The sequence below is a fragment of the Chenopodium quinoa genome, unplaced genomic scaffold, assembly GCF_001683475.1.
Source record: "Chenopodium quinoa cultivar QQ74 unplaced genomic scaffold, ASM168347v1, whole genome shotgun sequence".
NCBI classification, from domain to species: Eukaryota; Viridiplantae; Streptophyta; class Magnoliopsida; order Caryophyllales; family Amaranthaceae; genus Chenopodium; species Chenopodium quinoa.
In genome coordinates this window covers 1,138,100-1,160,926 of record NW_018743074.1, presented here as the reverse complement: position 1 = coordinate 1,160,926, position 22,827 = coordinate 1,138,100, and the positions used below count along the sequence as shown (strand labels likewise).

The 22,827-nt window shown below is 43.5% G+C and overlaps 3 protein-coding genes across 3 annotated transcripts; all 3 read right to left on the bottom strand.

Annotated features, from left to right (window-relative positions):
* Positions 1 to 606: 606 nt before the first annotated feature.
* Positions 607 to 1,371, bottom strand: LOC110731491. The gene has a single exon (XM_021911342.1). The coding sequence runs from the start codon at positions 1,369 to 1,371 to the stop codon at positions 607 to 609; it is 765 nt and encodes a 254-aa protein (XP_021767034.1).
* A 4,078-nt stretch (positions 1,372 to 5,449) lies between these two features.
* Positions 5,450 to 6,228, bottom strand: LOC110731459 (proteinase inhibitor PSI-1.2-like). Its single transcript, XM_021911311.1, has 2 exons — positions 6,117 to 6,228; positions 5,450 to 5,923 (listed from the first exon to the last, which is right to left on the bottom strand). The coding sequence occupies exons 1-2, from the start codon at positions 6,160 to 6,162 to the stop codon at positions 5,703 to 5,705; spliced, it is 267 nt and encodes an 88-aa protein (XP_021767003.1). The 5' UTR covers positions 6,163 to 6,228; the 3' UTR covers positions 5,450 to 5,702.
* A 1,342-nt stretch (positions 6,229 to 7,570) lies between these two features.
* On the bottom strand, positions 7,571 to 9,172 carry LOC110731610 (UDP-glycosyltransferase 92A1-like; the record flags this gene model as incomplete). Its single annotated transcript, XM_021911481.1, has 1 exon — positions 7,571 to 9,172. A coding segment is annotated over one exon (1,269 nt), but the record flags the coding sequence as incomplete, so codon positions are not given.
* Between the last annotated feature and the right edge of the window lie 13,655 nt (positions 9,173 to 22,827).

Sequence of the window (22,827 nt, the reverse complement as noted above, 5' to 3'; positions counted from 1 at the left end):
CGACTCCTTGAACATCATGGACGAGGGGTCTCCCCATAATGACGTTGTAAACTGATGGGGCATCGATGACCAAGAATTCGGCCATGATGCTTCGTCTTGCTCGGTCTTGGCCGAGGCTGACGGGAAGAAGAATTTTCCCATCTGGATATGAAGAAGAGCCGTTGAACCCAGTGACCGGGTATGGACCAAGTGCTTGCTCTCCAACTTCAGCTGGTCGAATGCCTTTCGGAAAAGTATATATTCGCCACGTTGCCACCGTCTACCAGTGTCCGATAAACGTTGTGGTTTGCGATGCTTGTCATGATAACCAATGGTCATCATGGGGATACACCACCCCCCTGCAGTCTTCGGATGTGAACATCATGTTCGGCACCGGAGACTGTGGTTTTCGGAACTCAGCATGATGAATCTGATGGGTGAGACCCCTCAGATGGCGCTTCAGTGCATTCCGAGAAATACCCCTGGAGATGGTCAGGATGTCATTGTTTCCTCCCTCGGGAGGTCTGTCCCTTTTCCGGTGGTAGTCCAGATCCTGCCAAGAGTCTCTCTCAGCTTTCTTTTCTTCGCGGCGCGGCGTTCTGCGACATGTTTCTTTAAGTACCCTTTCTAGACCAGCTCTTCAATTTGGTCCTTCAGCTGAAGGCAGTCCTCGGTGCGGTGCCCACGGGATTCGTGGAACTCGCACCAATGGTCCTTCCTTTTCTTCTGATGCCAAGAAGGAGGCGGCTTCGGCTTCTTGAATCTTTCCTCCTCCCTCGTCGCACTAAATATCTTAGTACGTGGTAAGGTGAGAGGGGTGTAAGATTCAAATTTTCCCAGATAGGGAGCCTTATCCTTCTTCGGCTTTGCGGTCCAGGGAGGTTTTGAGGCTTTCGCCTTCCCTTTCCTCGACCCTGGAACTTCGGCTGGCTGCCCTTTTGGCTTTGCAAGCCCTGATTGAGATTGCAGCTTGGCCTTATTCCATTCCTCGGCTCGGATGAATTTATCCGAAGCGTCGAGGGCTTCTTCCAAGGTCTGCGGAGGATGCATGACCATGAAATCCAGAAATTTACCAGCTTGTAAGCCGTTCCGTAGTGCGAATACGGCTAGGCTCTGATCCAGACTTGTGATTCTGGACGACTCGTTGCTGAAGCGAGTCAAATAGTCTCGGAGACTTTCGTCTTCCGCTTGCTGCAGGCCCATGAGCTCTGTAGTAGTTTTCTCTCGGCGGTTAGCCGTGGAAAACTTGCTCTTGAACTTGTTGGCAAGATCACTCCAACCCGTTACGGAGCCTTCCTTCAGCCCTTTGGTGATCCATGATTGGGCAACACCCTTAAGGGTTGTAGGGAAGTATTTGCACCAGGTAGCTTCGGACCTGGGGTTAAGGTACATATGCCCCTAGTAGGAGGCTATGTGGTCCTTCAGATCCGAAGTACCGTCATACGTAATATGTGTCGGAATTTTGATTGTCGGCACATGTTCCTCCAGCATCCACTTCTAGAAAGGGGAACTAGTAGGAACCATCACAGCTTTCCCTTTTTGTCTTTCCGAAGGAACTTCACTTCTCCCTCTTAGAGAAGTGGAAGTGAGGGGTGTCCCTCCGCGTGACAGCTCCGGGTGAGAGCCTTCGGGATAAGTGAGACGACTGTGAATGTCCTTCTCCCTTTCCCCTAGGCGCTCGTAAACGCTTCGGCAAGAAGCGTTGTTGCTGCTGGGATTGTCCTTTGAGTTTCGGACTTGGGAATTTTCGAAGTGAACGGAGTTCCCTCGTCGTTCCCGTCCTGACTTGCTCAGGCTTTCGGCTCTCCCGCTTCCCTCTCCCTTGGAGAGTGGAATCCGCCCTTCCCCTCCCGAATTCAGTTTTCTCTTCCGGTTTTCTGACTTCGGCGGGGGTGGAGGAGAAGTGGTATGCACGGATGGGAGGCGATCGCCCAGGGCTTTCATGAACTCCATGCAGACTGCCACTGCCCTCGCCACCTCTTCAGTCGAAGGAACGGTGGGAGGAGTTGAATGCATGCTTGGTGAACGACTCCGCTTTTGAGCCTCACTCTCCCTCGGCGAGTTCCCATTTTGGTACTCCCGTTGGGAGGGAGATCCCTCGCGCATATTTTCTCCTCTCGGGGAGTTAGAAGCAGATGGTTCAGGCGACGGTGAAGGTGTTCTACCGGTCCTTACCGTTATTAGGCCCATCTTTCTCGCTTTTTTAGAGCTTTTTGCAGTCTTAGTCATTTTTTGCGTTGGCTAAGATTGGTATGAGATTTTTGGCTAAATTTTTGTAAGACTCCCCACAAACGGCGCCAAATTGTTTCGGTTAGAAAACAATGGACCTTCGGTAGGTCCTTCGGATGAGTGGAGATGAAGCCCAATTCGAGTGATGGCCGAATTGAGGATTTCCTGCACAGCTGTACAAACGTAAACTAGCCTCGGGGGTTGTGCCGAGGAAGGCCCCTCCGATGCCGAAGTCAGTACGAGTGTAAGGTAATGAGAAAAAAGCTATGCAAGAGAGTTTGTTGCTTGGGCAATTTGTGTGTATGAATGTAATGGTACAAAATATGAGCTTTTATACCTTGCTCCAATTGAGTGGATTGGGCTTGAGGAGTTAAATGGGCTGCCATTCAACTGGGCCTTGCTTTACCTGACTTGGCTTGTTGGATGGAGGGTTGAACCTTGCCTTGTGGGCTTGTATTTATTTTCATTTGTGGACTGGGCCCAATTATAAGTTATTTGGACCCCAAACACTTGTAAAAGGTACGATAAAAGTTCGGTTATTTGATGTCGCTTCTTGTGAATGGTAAACTATTGAAACATGATAAACATAGTCATATGGGTCTTATTTAATTTATCTCAATAAAGACTTTAAAACTATCAAAGTGTTATAATTACCACAGTCTTGCAAAATGTGAATTAGTAAAATGTGCAAAATAAAATGGAAAGAACTTTTGAAAGCAGGGAAAGTAGAACTTTAATATGACACTTGGTGTATTTTTTTTTTTTTTTTGATAATATAACTAATGGAAGTAGTACATAGGAGGCTCAACCCACATAAACGGTGTGAGCTTGCCAAAATCGGATAAAAAACCATTGTGAAAATCTGTATGTATCAAATACCCTCTTTGCTACATTGTAAACACAATGACATCTGCCACCAGGTCCAACTCCCCTGTTCTCAACTGCTCCCCAATTATTGATATAGTATATGCAATTAGGCTTAAATCCATGACTTTGAGCAAGAGAAGGCGATACCTCGACAGAATATGAAGAATTTGAACCAATGAAAATTGATCTGTTTCCCAATCTCAACACTTCCTTGAACGTTGAATTCTCAAAATCCAACGCAAATACTTGAAATCTTGTAATTAGGGGCAGGAATTTGGGATAAAATCCCTACATATCGAACCACTTGACAGATAACCAACAATTGGCCAAGCGATTCTGCCAAGTAAAATAACACTTGCCCCCCTCTGCCACATGAACTGGTAGCTTGAAAATGAGAACTACCTAGTAAAAATCAATCTATTAATAAAAATTCGTTACAAAAGACATTCAGATTTGAAAATAAATACCTTGGGCTGTCTCAAATCTCACAATTAAAGCAGCTTCATTATCGCCATAAAACTCTCCTTTATAATATGTTACATCAGTGCAACAAAGAGACATATGTATCAGCCATGGAGAATTGAAAGAGGCAAAAAGAACGAAATGAAAACGGTGAAATCACAAGTAGTTGAAGGGTTGGCTGATAAGCACAATTTAAAATCTGATGCATCATTGTGATATATAGAGGTTAATTCTTGGGAGCTTGATAATGGCATTGGTGAAAGGGTTGAAGAGAAAGTGTTTGGCTCGTTTCGATAACACGAGCAGCCAACCATATGCAGACAACTACCTTTTCTTGTCATACTGAATGTTTAAAGAACTACTCGTAGGAAGTTCAACGCGGAGAACCTTGTCCTTAGATAGGCTATACAAACGACGCATTGTCGTAGACTCGGCTATTTCTGGTAGCATTAGCAATGGTAGTGTATGCTCGTCTGAACATCATGTTTTGACACAAGCTCGAAAGCTTGCATCCTTTGCAGCCGATCTCCAATGATTACAAATATTTTGTAGTCTCACGAAGTCTTCGTAGAATTCTACATGCTCCGTATCTTTAGTCACAATCTAATAAGAAGCAAAATCTTTGTTCATTTAAGTTCTACTCCATTCTTTTCGAAATATGTTTGATAAAAACCGGAGTAGTTGTAGAAGGAAGTTCAATGAGTTGTACCAAACATGAATTACTATTGAGTTTTTGTTTGAGGAATTTCATAGTTTGCTAAATATTACTTCCTCCGTTCCAAATTAGATAACACGTTTTTTTTTATTACGTTTGTCAATGTAAGCGTTCAATTGAATATATTTAATTAAGTACACATTGAAATAAATCTAACTAGATCCTACGTGACTATGTTTTCTTTAATATCTATTAATCACAAATGTTAATCAAAGCAAAGTTAATTAATAGTGTCAAAAGTCAAAACGTGTCATCTAATTTAAAACGGAGGAAGTATGTTACAACATGACTTCGATTATGCTTTAGTATACTGTAAATAATGACATTCAACTCCAAATTCAATGTTGTTTGAAATTATGAAACAATTTATGTATTAGTCTTCAGTTGCTAATAGCCTAATACCAGTTCTACTTTCTTAACATTAAAGGGTTATATAATCAAAATCCTGCAACACATTAGCAACCAGATTTGACTCAATTATAAAAAATAAAAAAAAAAAAAAAAAAAAAAAAAAAAAAAAAAAAAAAAAAAAAAACCACGCTAATTCTTTTCGTTTAAATTTGTGTCAAATTCAAGCAACGAAATTCCTCCTTATAATCTTTCATTTGTTGAGTAATTAAAATCAATAGTTCAATTATTCACATTGGAGGAACCCTATATTGACTACACTGAAAAATTAAATTGAAAAAAAAAAAAAAATCAAGATTATGATTTTGATATTCGATGATTTATTTAAAAAAATAAATAAATAAATAACCTCAGAAGCTGCTTCAATGGAGGAGAAAAAGCTCAGAAACCACTTTAATGAAAAATTCAGATTTAATGGAATAGAAGAGGTAGGAGTGCACTGACGCAGCGGAAACGGACTCGTTAGGGGTAGTTTTGTGATATATAAGTGATTAGATATCATGCTAAACATACCTAAATTATACCTAATAACTTTCCAAAAAATATATAAATTAAAGGTTAAACTCCTATTGTTCATCCCAGGACATATAACTATGCTCAAGATATGAATTGAATCTCATTTATATCATTTGTCTTTTGTGGCTCACTCTTTAAATAAAAAAAAAGTATGTACGTAATGTAAATCAACCAAAAGCTATATCGTGTACTATAGTTAAACTAATCTTATTAGACTTTTGTTTCATTTATGATCAATCCACAATATTGATCTATCAAATTCAACATCAAGAACAATTAAAATTATATTTTTCAATGAACTTATTCATTAATGGTACAAGCCGTACAACAATACGTTAACATACAAGCATTACAATGTAATTACATATGATTATTTCATTCAAGGACTATTATACTAGTCCAATGCATGAACATAACTTCGATCATTTTAGCTATGACCAATCATTATTATTATACTAATACGAGATAATAAAAGCAATTAAGACTTGATAATCCATATGATTATTTCATTCAAGGACAAATTTAACTAGCAAACAATGGGTGCATCTCCATTGTTAAAGTGAAGGATGCAACCATCAGTTGGTGCCAAGCAACAATTGCAAGAAGGAGTAAGCTTTTGATCTCCTGTTGAAGGGCAAGTCATATAATCCAAATTATCATAGCAAAACTGAGGACATATTTTGTCATCATCATCACTTTGAGCATCCACCTTTTTCAAGTTTCCGACTCCCAACATCAATATTAGCCCTGCAAATAAGAAAATGATGGAATATTAGGAGACCCTAATCACGAGTCATGAGAAATATTTTTAGTAAAATTACATACGTCGTACACTCGTACATACTATACTAGCTAGATACCAAAAAATTAAAGAAAACCGCATGGTATGAGGCGGGCGTAGTTATGTTAATCTTAAGCAATAAAATAACAATGAACTTACCAAAAACCAATAGAAGAGTAGAAACTTTAGTATTCTTAGTCTCCATTGTTGTATTTCTTGATAATATAGTGTATAAATAATTTAAATGTTTATATATGTTGTGATGTAAAAGTAGAGGGATGGTTGTATGTATTTATAGCCTATAGGCAGCAACTTAGTAAATTTAATAGGTAGCAATTACGTGCAAGTTCTAATATTATTACGTAGCAATAATGTGCAAGTCATAGCGGCCTTTCTAGGCTTTGCCAATTTTCAACGATTGAATTTTGACACTTCATACGAGTATTATAGAAATATAATAATAAACTTCTTGAACTTCAAATTATACAGCGATAATTTGTGAGAATATGATGAATATCAAGACATAAGCAAAGTGAACTTATGATAATATACACCAAAGAGCGAGTAAATATTCATCAAATCATCATCAATATATAAGTCTCCAATTAATTTTGTATAATTCCTTCTTATTATCTGCATAGAATGTTTTACCATTAGACCAAATCTTGCTTGATATTTGGTATTTTTATTAGGTTATTTTATTGATAATTGTATATCTAAGTATATTAGTATATATATATATATATATATATGATGCAACAAAAGTATTATTTCTACTTCTCTTGTCATCCATATTGATTTTAATTAATTTTTCTAATACGTGGAATAATATATTAACCACTACTTTGACATTTGAGTCATTAATTCTCATTTTTGTATATCAAGGCCGATTTTGTTTATGCAATAAGTTCACCTAATAATGAGAGTATAAAGTATAATACACAAAATGTACGTAGTATGAATATGTCTGTGCGTATTTTTGAAGTCAATGATGGTTATCTTCATATGTTGGCTTTGACTTTAATGAAGATAACGTTTTAACGTGGATAATTGGAATATTATCCTATTTCAAAGAGAAGATGATTAGGGTCTTACATTGCCTAATGAGATTGTCTAATTTCTACATTTATTTATTTATTTTTTCCAAAGTGAAGAGGCCTAGCACTTAATTAAGTAGACATGTGTGTTTGGGTGCCCAAAGGGCATCTTACTTTGGGCCCAACTGCAAAAGGGCTAAATGGAGGCCCAATAAACTACCTCTATTAGTCATTTAGTCTATTAGCACAACCCATCAAAAGGAAATTAACCCATATTGCCCAATCGTGACAATGTTTCCATTTGTGTATAGCGTGTGCACAACACATGTTAGTAGATTGAAATATCATGTGCTTATAGTCGGGAAGAGGCATTGCCAAATGGATACTTTTGTCATTAAGGACCTTGCCAAACATAATACAGTATTCAAATATGATTACGAACAAATAGACAAGTCAGGTAGACATTGATGTAAAATACAGCATGCAGCATGCTCTACATGAACTACAAATCTCTCCCTGCCTTGTTTAGGTAAGAATGTTAAATTATAATAATCAAAACAAGATAAAACATACAAATTCAAATCATCTTTTTAATACCCCTCATTCAACTCAGTGTAGCTATATCAATGCTAAAAGGGGAAAACATTGAATCGATGATTGAGAATTTGAGATCATCTTCAATGATCTAAAATTACATATGATCTCTGCAAAACAGAATTCTTAAAACAAATACTGCTGTTTGCTCCTACTTCACAGTTTAATACTACTCTAACAACTATAACTATTCTTCCACTAAAAAAATCATACTCCACACTAGATAAAACCGTGTTTGCACTACAACATCAACACATGCACCATATACGTCGATAAACTTATGACATCCGCGTATCGATGTATCATTTTACCATTTCAAGCATCTTCCTTAGAATTCTTTCCCTTCCAAGAAACTATAAACTCTACAAAATTTTCCATTGCCTTAACAGAAGACCCTTTGGAATCTCCCTCAATTTTCCAAGCATCCCTCAATTTCTCCCCAATTTCAACAGCCTTCTTCTTCATCTCCCACCCACAACTCCCCTCCTTTCTATCCAACACCATTTCCACCACACTCTTCACCCACTCTTTCTTCACCTCCCCGTCCAACCCCCTCGTCAACTCGACCGCAACCCCCATTTCCTCCACCATCATCTTCGAATTATACGCTTGCTCGGCCGCCAACGGCCACCCAATTATTGGCACTCCTTCTCTTAAACCTTCCAATACAGAATTACAACCACAATGACTCAAAAACCCACCCGTAGCCTCATGCCTCAAAATATCCAACTGAGGCACCCAATCTCTCACCAACATCCCCTGTTTCTTCTCCATCATTCTTTTCTCAAACTTCTCCGGCAGCCATTCGGGTTTAAACTCCCCATTGAAATCGAACCCGAATGGCGGCCGAATCACCCACAAGAACGGGACCTTACTCTCCTCCAAACCTTTTGCTAACTCCATCATCTGAATCGGAGTCACTGTATTCTGTGACCCGAAACAAATGTACAAAACAGAGTCATTTTCAAATTGATTCAACCACTTCAAACAAACCTCTTCCTTCTCATCATCATCATCATTTTTTTTTGAAGATGTTATAATCAAAGGACCAATCCCCCAAATCGGAGATTTCGTGAAATTCCTAAAAACCTGAAACCCTAGCGGTTCAATCTCCTCGATAGAATTACACAACCACCCAGAACAATTCAAGGAAGATTTAATCTGAGGTTGGAAAAACCTCGACCATTCATCGGACCCATCAGCAAACCTTAAAAACCGGTGAAGCTGATTACGTCGGAGTTTCCGATCTTCCGGAAAACCAATCAGTGAAAACTCCTCATCATCACCGACATTCCGGTGAGGTAGATTGGTCCAGATTGAAACATACGCGCCAACACCGTAGGACCCACCAGTGTTGAAGCAGATTCCGGTGGACCCAAATGATCGGGCCACGTTATCGGCCCAGCCCAAGAACACGTCGAAGATGATGCACACGGGTGGGTCGCCCAGGTGGTGGCGCGTGAGATAATCACGTACATGAGGTTCGAGTGAAGTGGATGCATGGAAGAGTTTGATGATTGTTAATCGTATCAAGAGAGAGAGAGAGCAAAAGCTAGAGAGAGAAAATGAAAGAAGATTTTTTGTTTATTAATTTTTTGTGAATAATCATAAATACAGAGGAGAGGAAGCATTTATAGTACATCACCTAACTAACTGGCAGCGCAACTAATTGATGCTGACTCAGCAAAGAATAAAACAAATTCTGTTACACTATACAATTGTATTAGTCCTGTTGACGTGGACTAGTATAACCAACACCCCCCCGCAAGCTAGGGAGGAGATCAATCATACCTAGCTTGGACAAAAGCTGATTAAAATGGGCAGAAGGCAAAATTTTAGTAAAAATGTCTGCCAATTGCTCTGAGGTAGGAAGATAAGTAAGCTGAAGAAGACCTTCAAGAACTTTGTCACGTGTAAAATGACAATCAATTTCGATATGTTTTGTACGCTCATGAAACACAGGATTTTTTGCAATATGCAGAGCACTTTGATTATCACAATGAAGGGTAACAGGTTTCAGATCAACTACCCCCAATTCTTCCAGTAATCTGACAATCCAGGCTACCTCAGAAGAAGCTGAGGCCATAGCACGATACTCTGCCTCAGAACTGGACTTGGAAACTGTACCTTGCTTCTTACTCTTCCAACTTATTGGAGATTTACCAAGAAGTAAAATATAGCCTGTAACTGAGCGCCTTGAATCAGAACAAGAACCCCAGTCACTGTCAGAAAAAGCTTGCAGAGTAATATGATCAGTAGCTTGCAGCAAAATGCCCTGGCCAGAAGTGCCTGCTATATATCTTAAGGTGTGAAGCAAAGCCTGATAATGAGGATCCCTAGGATTCTGCATATACTGGCTCAAGACCTGAACAGTGTAAGAAATATCAGGCCAAAACCAACTTTTGCTGACAAAGAGTTATACCATCAGGAGTATAACCAACTTCAAAACCCAAAAAATAACTCAATTGTCCAAGATCCTTGATACCAAACAAGGAATTCAGATGCTGTTTGAGAGAAAGAATGCTTGCACTATCAGTTCCTGTGATGATCATATCATCCACATAGACAGCAGTGATTGTAATATGACCATGCCCTTTTTTAATAAAGAGAGAATAGTCATTTTTACTCTGTGTAAACCCCTGAGATAAAAGCTCAGTGTGAAGCTTCTCATACCACTGTCTTGATGCTTGTTTCAAGCCATAAAGAGACTTTGTGAGCTTACAAACCAAGTTATCAGGATTATGTAACCCTTCAGGTGCCTTCATATAAACATCCTCATGTAGATCACCATGCAAGAACGCATTATTAATGTCCAACTGTGAAATTTCCCACCCCTTGCAAGCTGCCAATGCAAGTATACTCCTTATTGTCTCCATTTTAACTACAGGAGAAAAAGTCTCTATGTAGTCAATACCATACTTCTGAGAATAGCCTTTAGCAACCAACCTAGCTTTATATCTCTCAATAGATCCATCAGCATTCCTCTTTATTTTGAAGACCCATTTACATCCAATGGGTTTCTTACCAAGGGGCAATTTCACCAAACTCCAAGTTTTGTTGCTTTGTAAAGCCTGCAGCTCCTTGTCCATTGCAGCTACCCAATTAGGATTTAGGACAGCTTCTTTATAAGAAGATGGTTCCTGTTCCTCTGAAGATTTGGCAATAAAAGCCCTTTGTTTGACAGGAAGAGTAGTATAACACACCAGATTGCACCAATGTTTACTTATGTGAGCTGATCTTGTGGTGAAAGGTTTGGTTTTAGGAAGTTGAATATAAAAATCCGAGAATTTTTTAGGTAATCTGACTGGTCTATCAGAGATTCTTGGTGCAGGAGTAGCAGCAGGAGTAATCACTGGTGTAAAAGGAATAGAAGCAGAAGAAGTAGTGGAACTAGGTGGAGATGGGATGAAAGTTTGAGAAGGAGAAAGAGATGAAAAAATAGGAGAAGGAGGAGGAGATGAAAAAATAGGAGAAGGAGGATGAGATGAAGGAAGAGGATTAGAATGTGAAGTGGCTACACTTTGTGGAGTGAAAATGTCAGGGAAATCATGAAAAGAAATGTTAGAAAAATTAGTAGTGGCTGGAAGAAAAATATGAAAAGAAGAAGAAGAATAGGAAGCAGGATCAGATGGTAAATAATGATGAAAGGGAAAAACCTTTTCATGAAAAATCACATCTCTAGACACAGAAATTTTCTTAGTGTTAAGATTCAACACTTTATAACCCTTCTGATTTGGACTGTAACCAATAAAGATGGAAGGTTCAGCCCTGGAATTAAACTTGTGTCTACCCTGCTTCAAGGTGGAAACAAAACACAAACACCCAAAAACCCTTAATTCATCAAGAATAGGAGGATGACCAAAGAGTTTTTCATATGGAGAAGAAAAACCAAGAACCTTTAAAGGAGTTCTATTGATTATGTGAACTGCACACAAAACACATTCACCCCAATAATGAGCAGGAACCTTGGACTGAAAATACAAACCTCTAGCAACCTCAAGAATATGTTTGTGTTTTCTCTCCACAACACCATTTTGTTGTGGAGTGTCTACACAACTCTTCTGAACCACAATGCCCTTAGAGTTATAAAAATGAAGCATATCACCCTCAATCAACTCTCTTGCATTATCACTTTTTACTGCCATAACAGAAGTATTGAATTGAGTTTGAACATAAGCAACAAAATTCTGAATCACACTTACTGCATCAGACTTAAATTTCAACAAATGTATCCATGTGTTTCTGGAAAAATCATCTACAATAGTAAGAAACATCTTACAACCATTGTGATTTGGGATGGACAAGGGACCCCAGACATCAATATGAATGAGTTGAAAAGGAAAAATAGAAACACTGTCACTATGGGAAAAAGGTAACCTAGGCTGCCTAGCAGCAGGACACACTTGACATATACAACTGTCAAGGGTTTTTACATCAATATTATTCTTAACTGACTTCAGTTTTTCTAAGGGTATATGCCCTAATCTTAAATGCCATAATTTGGCCTCATCACTCTTAGACATTACAGCAAAAACATTAGAAGTAGCAGTTGCTACATGTCTATTATTACTTCCTAAAACAACACTTGAAGCTCCATTTTGCTGTGACACATCTAAGCAATACAGACTGATTAGGGGATTTTTATCCACCAATCACCGTCTGACAAGTGGACCAACCAGGTTCCGCCACGTGTCTTTCACGTAGGCCAATAGGAGCCTGCCACGTGTCAATTACAGATTCGTCCTCTGCGGACCAATTGAGACACGCCACGTGTCCACCCATGCCAAATGGGAAAACCGGCCACCAAGGCCCAATCCTGTTTAGAGGCCCGGTCAGCCCTAGGTTTACCCTAAACCTAGAGATTGGCACGCTTCTCAAGACTATAAATACTCCTCTTAATCCTCATTAAGAGAAGGAGAACACTAATAACACACGGATTATACATTAAACACTCTCACCTAGAGAGACTAAACCACTTTAATTTCCGTATTAATTACTCCTTAATCAGGTACTAACTTGACCGTTGGAGGCGGAGCTCTCAGGAGTCTCCGTTATTTTGCAGGTACAGGCGGCCGGTTCCAGTCTCGGTGTTGTAACTCTCCCGCAGGACATCAGAAAACCCCGAAACATTTGGCGCCGTCTGTGGGGAGAGTACTTCTGAGATGGCATCCAAGTCTGTACCGACTCCTGAAGAGAGGCGTCCCCTAAACGACCCTCAAGATCAGTCGGACCATGACACCGAAAGTGAATTTGAAGTGGAAACTCATACAGCTCCAGACGGGACCCTAAGGGCCCGACGTACCCGTCATACCGAAAGGAGGGAACGGGAGCATCTTCAAACAGGAAGCGAGCCAGCAGGCGCACCGCCTGCTCGGCAACAGCCGACTGATGGGTCTGCTCCCATCACAAGGAACGAACTCATGACCTTCATGAGGGACTTCAAGGGAGAGATTCAAGAGTTGATCAACAAAAAGCCGCCTGCTTCAGTCAAAGAGAATTCGGCCAAAAAACCTTCCACTTCACTGAAGAGGAAGCCAGTTCAAGGGCGAGAGGCGACTCCTCATCCTAAATCCAAGAAGCGGGAGCCACCTGCTCTTGATTTCACAAAATTCCGTTATCCTACGGGAAATAGGAAACCTGTTCGTCACATTCAGGGGGACGGGTCGAAGAAAACATACACAGACGCTCGTCTGCTGTTAGAACAGAAGAAGAGTGACCGACTGTCAGAGTCGGCCTCTACTTCAAATTTTCAAGAAAGTTTACAAAATACCTCGATGAGGCATACCCAGTCGTATCATGAGAGTCAGTCAGGCGGCACCTCCCGTCAGTCAGGCTTTCATAGCGACCAGGCGGTACCAAACCTACCGTTTGTACCGCAACAACAATATTTTATGCAGCCACCTCCATTTGGCGGACCTGCAGCAAAAAACGTCCAACCTATGGACTGGCAGCTACGGTTGCTTAGACTTGGTGAACAGCCGTCGGCCTTCTCCAAGGAAATTACTGAAGCCGCTCAGCCGGCCAAAGTAAAAAATGTACTAGTAGGCGCCTATGACGGCACTACTAACCCAGAAGACCATCTGATGGCATTCACCAACCTGATGTACCTTCAAGGGTTGGATGATCCCACTTGGTGCAAGTGTTTCCCAGCGACTCTCAAGGGAATCGCACAGCAATGGTTCGGCAACCTGCCGACTGGTTGTGTAAACAGCTTCAGGACGCTTGCTTACTTGTTTGCCTCCAACTTCGCCATGAACATCCCTGCGAAGAAAACGACCCTTGATTTGGGAACAATTCAGCAGGGCGAGAAGGAGGGGCTTCGTTCTTACATCAGGCGGTTCAACCTGATGAGAATACAGATTCAAGGGTTACCGGATGAGGTAGCTTATACTGACTTTTTTAGAGGTCTCAAAGACGGGTCTACCTTCAAATTTGATTTAGTTCGAAAAAGGGTGGCGACTCTTCAAGAGGCCTTGATTGAAGCAGAAGCATATATACAGGCGACTGATCTGTGTACGATAAAACAGTCGGACGGGAAAAGGTTCGACAAAAGAGAAGGACGACAGAAACAGTCGTCTAACAAAGATGAGAAAAGAAAAGAGGTCTGGGCGGCTGATTCCTCTAAACAGCCGGCCCAGAAAAAGAAAAAAGAATTCAAACCATACTCCCCAAAGTATGTGTTTAACAAGGATAACCAGTTTATCCTAAAAGAAATAAAGGGACGGTTCTCAATTGAGAAGCCGGTCCCCATGAAGGGTTCTGCAAACAACCGGAACCAAGACAAAATCTGTGCTTATCATGATGACGTTGGTCATCACACCAATGACTGCAATCAGTCTCATGCGGTACCTAGACCGCTTGGCTGAGCAAGGTGATCTTGACACTTATGTCAAGAAATCTACGGGGAACACTTCCTCCAAAAAGCAGTCGGCCAAAAAGAATCAACAGGCCGACAGTTCCGATACTGATGAAGCAGTCGTCTACACCATTGCAGGCGGCTTCTCAGGAGGCGGCCCCACTATTAGGGGCAACAAAGATAATATAAGGCGCTTAGATGTAAATTCCGTTCACCAAGAACGGCCGTCCAAATATACATTTCCTGAGATTGTCATCACTGAAGAGGATCTAGGAGGGGTAAGGGGGCCGCATGACGACCCTCTCGTTATTGAATGTAAAGTGGCCAACCAGAGAGTTGGCCGAATCCTCATAGATACCGGGAGCTCCTCAGATCTCATCAGCAGCAAATGTCTGTCAAAACTGAAATATCAGACGGACTGCATACATCCGGCCTCTCACCCTTTAATAGGGTTTGGAGGAGGAGTCGTCCAGCCACTGGGACGAGTAGATTTACCCATTCGCCTGGGCGAAAAAGGGGAAGGACGACACATGGTAGTCCGGTTCCTAGTAGTAGAGGAACTCTCGGCCTACAACATGATTCTGGGTCGACCAACCCTGAATAATTCCAAGGCTGTTATAATCCCGTCTCTTATGCTGCTTAAGTTTGAGAGGGATAATGGAACAGTCGGCTCCCTAAGGGGAGATCAGAGGATGGCCCGAGAGTGCTATCTCTCGGATGTCAAGCCCACTGTTATGGCCACTGGGTCAAGTGGAGAAAAAACAGACCTTGACAATGTCAAGGAGAGTGCGCCTGTTCAAGAAACAGGCGACAAAAAGAGAAAGGCGTCCCAGACAGAGTCCGCAAGAAAAGCAAGAAAATAGCAATCATTGGCAGAGGAGCGGCCGGATGAGTTCCGCCCTCAGCCGGCTGGTGAGCATGCGGACCTGATCTTAGACGACTCACGTCCTGACCGAACAGTCAAAGTTGGGACGACTGCTCTGAGAAACCTTGGTGACGACTTTCACAACCTATTGAAAGAATACAAGGACATCTTTGCATTTGAAGTCCATGAAATGCCAGGCATTAGTCCTGATCTGGCAGTACATAAACTCGCTGTGGATCCGAAAAAGAAGCCGGTACGGCAAAAGAAGCGGAACCATGGCGAAGAAAGAAGTCAGGCGGCAGCCGCCGAAGTTAAAAAATTACTTGATGCAGGGTTCATTCGGCAATGTTACTTCCCAGACTGGGTTGCAAATGTGGTTCTTGTTAAAAAGCCGAATGGTACCTGGCGAATGTGTGTAGACTACACAGACTTGAATAAGGCGTGCCCCAAAGACAGTTACCCTCTGCCTAAAATTGATAGCCTGGTCGACTCAACAGCCGGCCATGCTTTGATGAGCTTTATGGACGCCTACTCTGGTTTCCATCAAATTCCTTTGTGGAAGAAAGATCAGGAGAAGACGGCCTTCGTCACTGATCAGGGGTTATACTGTTACACGGTCATGCCGTTTGGTCTTAAGAATGCCCCGGCCACCTTCCAACGTATGATAAACACTGTGTTCTTTGATCAACTTGGGAGAAATGTCGAGGCATATATTGATGATATGATTGTCAAGTCTAAACTTCAGACAGATCATCTGTCGGACCTCCGAGAAACTTTCGCCACACTCAGGCGGCACCATGTCATGCTCAATCCCAAGAAATGTGTCTTTGGAGTTGAGTCTGGGAAATTTCTCGGATTTCTCATTAATCAGAGAGGAATAGAGGCGAACCCTGAGAAGGTGCAGGCGGTCATCGACATGCAGTCGCCACGTACCGTCCGAGAGGTTCAGAAGTTAACAGGTTGTCTGGCGGCTTTGGGAAGATTTCTAAGCCGATCAGGCGACAAATGCCTATACTTTTTCCAGGCAATTAAGAAAAAGGCAAGGTTTGAATGGGGGCCGGATGCTGAGGCCGCCTTCCAGAAATTAAAAGTTCACTTGCATTCCTTGCCGAGGCTGGTCAGCCCTTTGCCCAAAGAGGATCTCTACATGTACCTGGCTGTCTCTGATCATGCGTTAAGCGCTGTGCTCCTTGCTGAAAGGGACGGCTGTCAGCTCCCGGTCTACTTTGTCAGTCACGTACTGAAAAATGCCGAATTGAGGTATCCCCTAGTGGAGAAATTTGGTCTTGCACTCTTCATGGCTGTTAAAAAATTGAAGCCCTACTTTTTGGCACATGCAGTCGTTGTGTATACCGACCAACCAATCAAGCGGCCCCTTACCATCATGGAGTCGTCAGGACGAATGATCAAATGGGCCATAGAAATTCAGAGCCTCGAAGTTACTTTCGAGCCTAGAAAAGCAGTGAAGGGGCAAGCCTTTGCTGACTTTATTGCAGAGATGACTCGTCCTCCTGACTCTCAGGTTCCAGACCAAGTCTGGAAGGTATATGTGGACGGAAGCTCTACTTCAAATGGTTGTGGAGCAGGCGTCGTATGTCAATCTCCAGAGGGCGACAGGTTCGAGTATGCTCTACGCTTCAGTTTTCAGGCTTCAAACAATGAGGCAGAATATGAAGCTTTACTAGCCGGGATCCGCATGTGCAAGGCGGCAGGGGCAAGAAAAATAGACGCCTGTTCTGATTCACAATTGATAGTGAGTCAGTACAATGGCGAATACGAAGCAACCCATCCGGCCATGATCAAGTATTTACAGGCGGTCCGACAAGCAGTCGGCTCCCTTGAGGATTTCCATCTGATCCAAGTGCCGAGATCAGAAAACAACCAGGCAGATGCACTGTCAAAATTAGCATCATCCGCCTCCTCCGATACTCCCCGAACTGTTTTTTGGGAAGTAATGGAGAAGAGAAGCATCGAGGAAAACCCTATTGGAATCCTAGACAGAAGCTCAACCTGGATGGATTCAATCAGGGCATATCTGACAAACGGTACACTGCCGGATGATCCTCAACAGGCGGCAGCACTGAAAAGACGAGCCACCAATTTTGGAATTATAAAGGGAGAACTTCACCAAAGGGGGTACCTACAACCCTTCTTAAAGTGTGTTACTCCTGAAAAGGGACGAGAGATACTAGACGATCTCCACTCTGGTTACTGTGCTTCACATATAGGTGGAAGGACGCTTGCTCAACGGGCAAGGCGCCAGGGCTACTTCTGGCCTACCTTAGAAGCGGATGCAATGGAGATGGTGAAAAAATGTGACAAGTGCCAAAGGTTTGGCAAATTAATTCACCGTCCGGCTACTGACCTCACTACCATTCATAGCCCACTACCGTTTGCTAAGTGGGGCATGGACATTCTGGGTCCATATACGCCTGCTACAGGCGGCAGAAGGTATATACTTGTTGCCGTTGACTACTTCACTAAATGGGTAGAGGAGGAGGCTGTAAGGGGAATTAAGACGAAAGATGTAATTTCATTCATTTGGAAAAACGTCATCACTCGGTTTGGGGTTCCCATGTCTATGGTTTTTGATAATGGTCCCCAATTTGAGACGCTTGTTCTCAAAAGCTGGTTGGGTGACCAAGGAATTGCAAACTACTTTGCATCTGTCGGCCGTCCACAAGCAAACGGCCAGGTAGAAGCCTTTAATAAAATCATCTCAGACGGTCTCAAGAAAAAGATTGAACGAGCAGGCGGCCTATGGGCGGATGAACTACCACATGTTCTCTGGGCCATTAGGACGACTGAAAAAGGGGCGACTGGAGAAACTCCATTCCTCCTAACTTATGGTGCAGAAGCTGTCCTTCCAATAGAACACTACGAGCCGACTCTTCGAGTAATGCTATATGACGAAGAGGCAAACTGGGAAGCCATGCGCCTGGCATTAGACTCACTTCCTGAAAAGAGGGGCAATGCTGTTTTGCGCCATGAGATCTATCGCCTGAGAATGACTAGATCATACAACAAAAAAGTACACAGGCGTCCACTCAAAGTAGGGGACTTTGTACTTAGAAAAATGGAAGCAGTTGGTAGGGCTAATGAGTCTGGCAAACTAACTCCCAACTGGGAAGGACCCTACCGAATCTATGAGGAAGTCAGGGACGGTACCTACCGTCTGGAAACACCAGACGGACAACCGTTGCCTCGAACTTGGAATGTAGATAACCTTAAAAAATATTTCTTCTGAATGATGTAAAGTAAAGAGCTACTTAATAAAGTTTGCACTTACTATTCAATTTTGTATTACGAGGGGCATGCCGTCTGTACCTTTACAGTCGGCTACTCTCCATTGAGTATTTTACTCACAATACTTAGCTAAAAAGATTAGGGCCTGGCCGACCCTGTGCCTACAGGCGGCTACCCTTCTTTTACTTAGCACCTACGTTCACCAAGAACTTACCAAGGCAACCGGCCGAATGATCAGACCAGGCGCCAAGCCACCTGATCAATTTACAAAACTAATACGACCTGTCCCAACATCATAGCAGGCGTCCGACGGCATCCCTCCGGATGAAATTCGTCGCAGAGAGCAGCTCCCTTTTGGGTGGAACATTGTTCTATAAACTAATTACACGGCACCTATACGACTGTCCCCAAGGGCAACCACGTAGCCGTTTTTGAGACAAGGATAACTCTATCACTAACCAAACCAGTGGTAGCAGTTGACATCTGAGTCAGATGACCGCCTGTATTACTTGGGATAAATGCAGGGGGTACCTATTGAGTTAATAGCCAACAAACATTGGCGAATCAAGGGGTCTAGCCGGCCTACGCCGCCTGGTACCTCTACTTCTCAAACAAAAGTGGCGGCGACTGAGTAACTCCAACGTTAACTCATAGTCACTCCTTCAAACTTGGTATGGAACCTAAAAAGTTTGAGTCGTCCGCCTGTTTTAAACAAACAAGGGCACTCAAACCCCTATTCCTACTAGGTAACCTATTGAGTTAATAGCCAACAAACATTGGCAAATCAAGGGGATCAGCCGGCCTCCGCCGCCTGGTACCTCTACTACTCAATCTAGATTGTGACGAAGACTAAGTAACTCTTATGTTAACTTAATAGTCACTCAAACTTAGTATGGAGCCTAAAAGGTATGAGTCGTCCACCTGTTTTTAACAAACAGGGGCTCTCAACCACTACTCTTGCTAGGTTAACAAATTACGAGTTAAAAGCCAACATTGGCAATAAAGGGAAACAACCGGTACCCGCCGCTTGTTATCCTACTTAATTCCTTGGCGACTAGGTAATACTATTTACTTGGTCAGACCGATTGAATAAATGGCCGACTGATCGCCCAGCTTGGAAACAGACAACCAGTCGTCCAGGGGCATAGGCGGACCATCCGTACCTGTCTACAATCGGCCATGCAAAACAGTCGATATAGTGTACAATGCAATATCAAATATTCAACACTTAGACAAATTTCAAGCAAAAAATGATTTCATTAATGAAGATAAAAATATTCAGAACCCCGGCCCCCTGGTCGGGTAAATACAAAGCAAACGGCACGCAGGCCGTGGAAAAAATACTTTAAGCTTAAGAAGGGGACAGTTCAGTATTAGCAGTTGCCGCCTGGTCAGCACTCTTCTTGCTGGACTCGGCTTCAGCTGCATCCTTTTTCGATGCCTTGCCCCCAAGTGGCACAAGCGCCACAACCGGCTCATCCTCAACCAAGGCTTCCTCCAACGCCTCGTCCTCAGCAGCCGCCAGGATCTCTTGATTATATATTTCAGAACACTGGCGGTACGTTTTTTCCCACGAGGCAAAGTCGGCACTGGGGAAGAGGCGGCTCCAGGTCATGCGCTGGATCTGGGAAGAGTCTTCAATCATCTCTCGGACGAGCTCTCTCTTCTCTTGCTCAGCCTTCTCCGAGAGCTCTCTCTTCTCTTGATCAGCCTTCTCCGAGAGCTCTTTGGTTAGACTCTTCTCCTGGGTCACCAGGCGTTCTTTTACGTTAGCCAAGGATTTTTCCATGGTATCGTAGGAGAGTATCTTTTGGCGGAGAGGTTTAAGCTCGGCCTTGAGGTTGGAGACGGTCGCCTCCAGCTCGCTGTTCCTCTTCTGGGCCGCCTCTAACTGAGCCCGGATAGCGGCGGCAGCCTGCGCCTGATAATAAAGAATATCAATTGTCAGAACTTCATTTTGGGCAATTTGAAACATTGCCTTATCACAGTTAGAGGCGGCCATAGCTTTTGCAGCCTTTACCTCTTTGTTTTTCCGATCAAGCGGCTTGCGAAGGCCGTTCACTCGGAGCAGGGCCTAAGTAAAAAGGGAACAGACGTCAGTTTCCAAACAAGATAACAGGCGTCCTGGAACTCAAATACAAAAAATGCTAAGTATACCTCAGCAAGGACCCCTGCAATCCCATCAAGGTCAAGGGTGCCGACACCCCTGACCGCCTCCCTTTCAGATGGAGGAACTGCTTTGATCATGGACTTGGCTACCTCTACCAAGTCAGGTTCCTGAGGGCCGGCTGCATCAAGCGTAAAAAAGCAAGTTAGACCTAGTCAAGAAGAAAGCAAGTGAGTTCTTTCAAGTAATTGTCCATACTTCTAGGCGGCCCCGCCGGAGTTTTAGAAGAAGTGGCCGGCTGCTTTTCAGCCGCCACTGTTTTCCTGGAAGACCCAGGAGAGCTTGCAACAGTCGTCCTCCGGGCCTTGGGGTCCGGCTGTTGCGAGGAAGAAGCTCTTGGAGTGCCCGACTGAAAAAAAAAAAAAAAAAAAAGTTAGTATATGCATAAGCCAACTCCTAAAAGAGGAAGAGTTTCGAGGCCTACCAAGGGTGCCCCCTTGTTGGGGGAGTCGGTACAAGACTGTTGCATGAGAGAGGCCCGCAACATGGCCGCCGCAGTCTTGGATGCTGTTATTTTACTCATGGCGTCAGCTGCAAAAAATAAACAGCAAAGTTAGTAAAAATCTCAAGTAAACAAGGCGTGAAAAATAGAGTATTTGTCAGGCCGGCTACCTCTAGAGCACCGACTGCTGAGGCCACAGGCGGCCAAAAAGTACTCGTCATAGAGCCACTTAAAGCTCGGGACGCAGTTCAGGGTACTTGCTCTCGTACCCCTGAAGTAGAGTTCACCCTAGTCTCTACTTTGAAGAGTCCTTTGTCTAGGATCTCTTTTTTAGCCTTTGGGGGAACAGGCGGCATGCTGCGGCCGCCTGCGAGAAGAGGCGGATCCCTATTCCACTTGTTAAAGCGTTTGTTCAGCTCCGTGTCTGAACCCTCGATGATAAGGAAGGTGTTCCGCCAATCCTTCCATTTGTTCGCCTTACCTCTCGTCATGAGGTAGCCCCTGTGGCTTGTTAATTGATACCAGCCGGTACCGCCCGACTTAGGGGTCCGGCTGAGATAGTTCATGTGGGCGAAAGCCTCGAAGCTTGGCTCCACCCCGTACATTTCGCACCCGGCCACATAGCCGAGTACGTTTACCCAAGAGTTGGGGGCTAACTGCCATAACCCCAAATCATACCCATCTAAAATCCGCTGAACAGCCGGATGTAATGGGAAGCGCAGTCCAGCTTTGATGGCCGCCTCATAGCAGCCAAAGCAGCCGCTATCATAGCTGGTACCAGCCGGCCAGACGACAGTGTCTTCTGGATCCGGCACGAACAGTAAAAATCCGGGGCCCATTCTGTGGTTAGCTATAAAGCTCTCCACTTTGTCTTTCATGGCCGCGATCCGGCCCCGGGGTACCGTGCAGTAGTAGGGGGTGTTTTCCTCTCTGTAAGAGGCGGACGGCTCCGCCCAATGGCTCCCCTTCTCAACTGCATGAGAAAGCCTCGCCTCTTGTAGGCGGCTGTTTCTTTCTTCTGAGCCTGGAGAAGCGTGGCCAGAAGAGCTGGACTCGGACTCGTCCTCTGACGAGTCCGAAGAGGACGACTCCTCCCCTCTCCTAGAGGGGCCCGCCTCCTCTCCCTCAGAAGGAGCAGGAGAAAAGTTGGACATATCAACGGTAAAATGGGAAGGGACCACCTTGCCCCCTCCCTCAGAACTGTCGGCTTGGCAGCCGCCTTGTTTCCTTTCTACATCTGGCGCTTGGTCAGATGTTTCACTAATGGGCACCCTTTGGGAGGAGCCGTCCGAGTTTGAGATCCTAGCAGTCTTCTTTGTTCTGGCCATCACGTTCTGCATAGACACAGATACAGTCGGACTTTGTATAAAGGGCAAAGATGGGTCCAGAAAAGGGCAGGCGGCACTCCTAGTCCTAGATTCAGCCGTCCCCGGTGACCGGCTGATCACTAACTTAGGTCGTGTCGTGTGCTTCCATGGTGCCATTTCAAAAAATAATAATAAGAAAAAAATTAAGAATAAGAGAACCGACGGTTACCTGAACGAGTGATGACTGATGAAATTCTGAAATCCCTTGCAAAACGGCTTGTCAGAGCAGGCGGTAGGCAACAAAAGTGTCAGAGCAAGTTCAGGGGTCCGAATGTTCTCTCGCGAAGTTCTCAAAT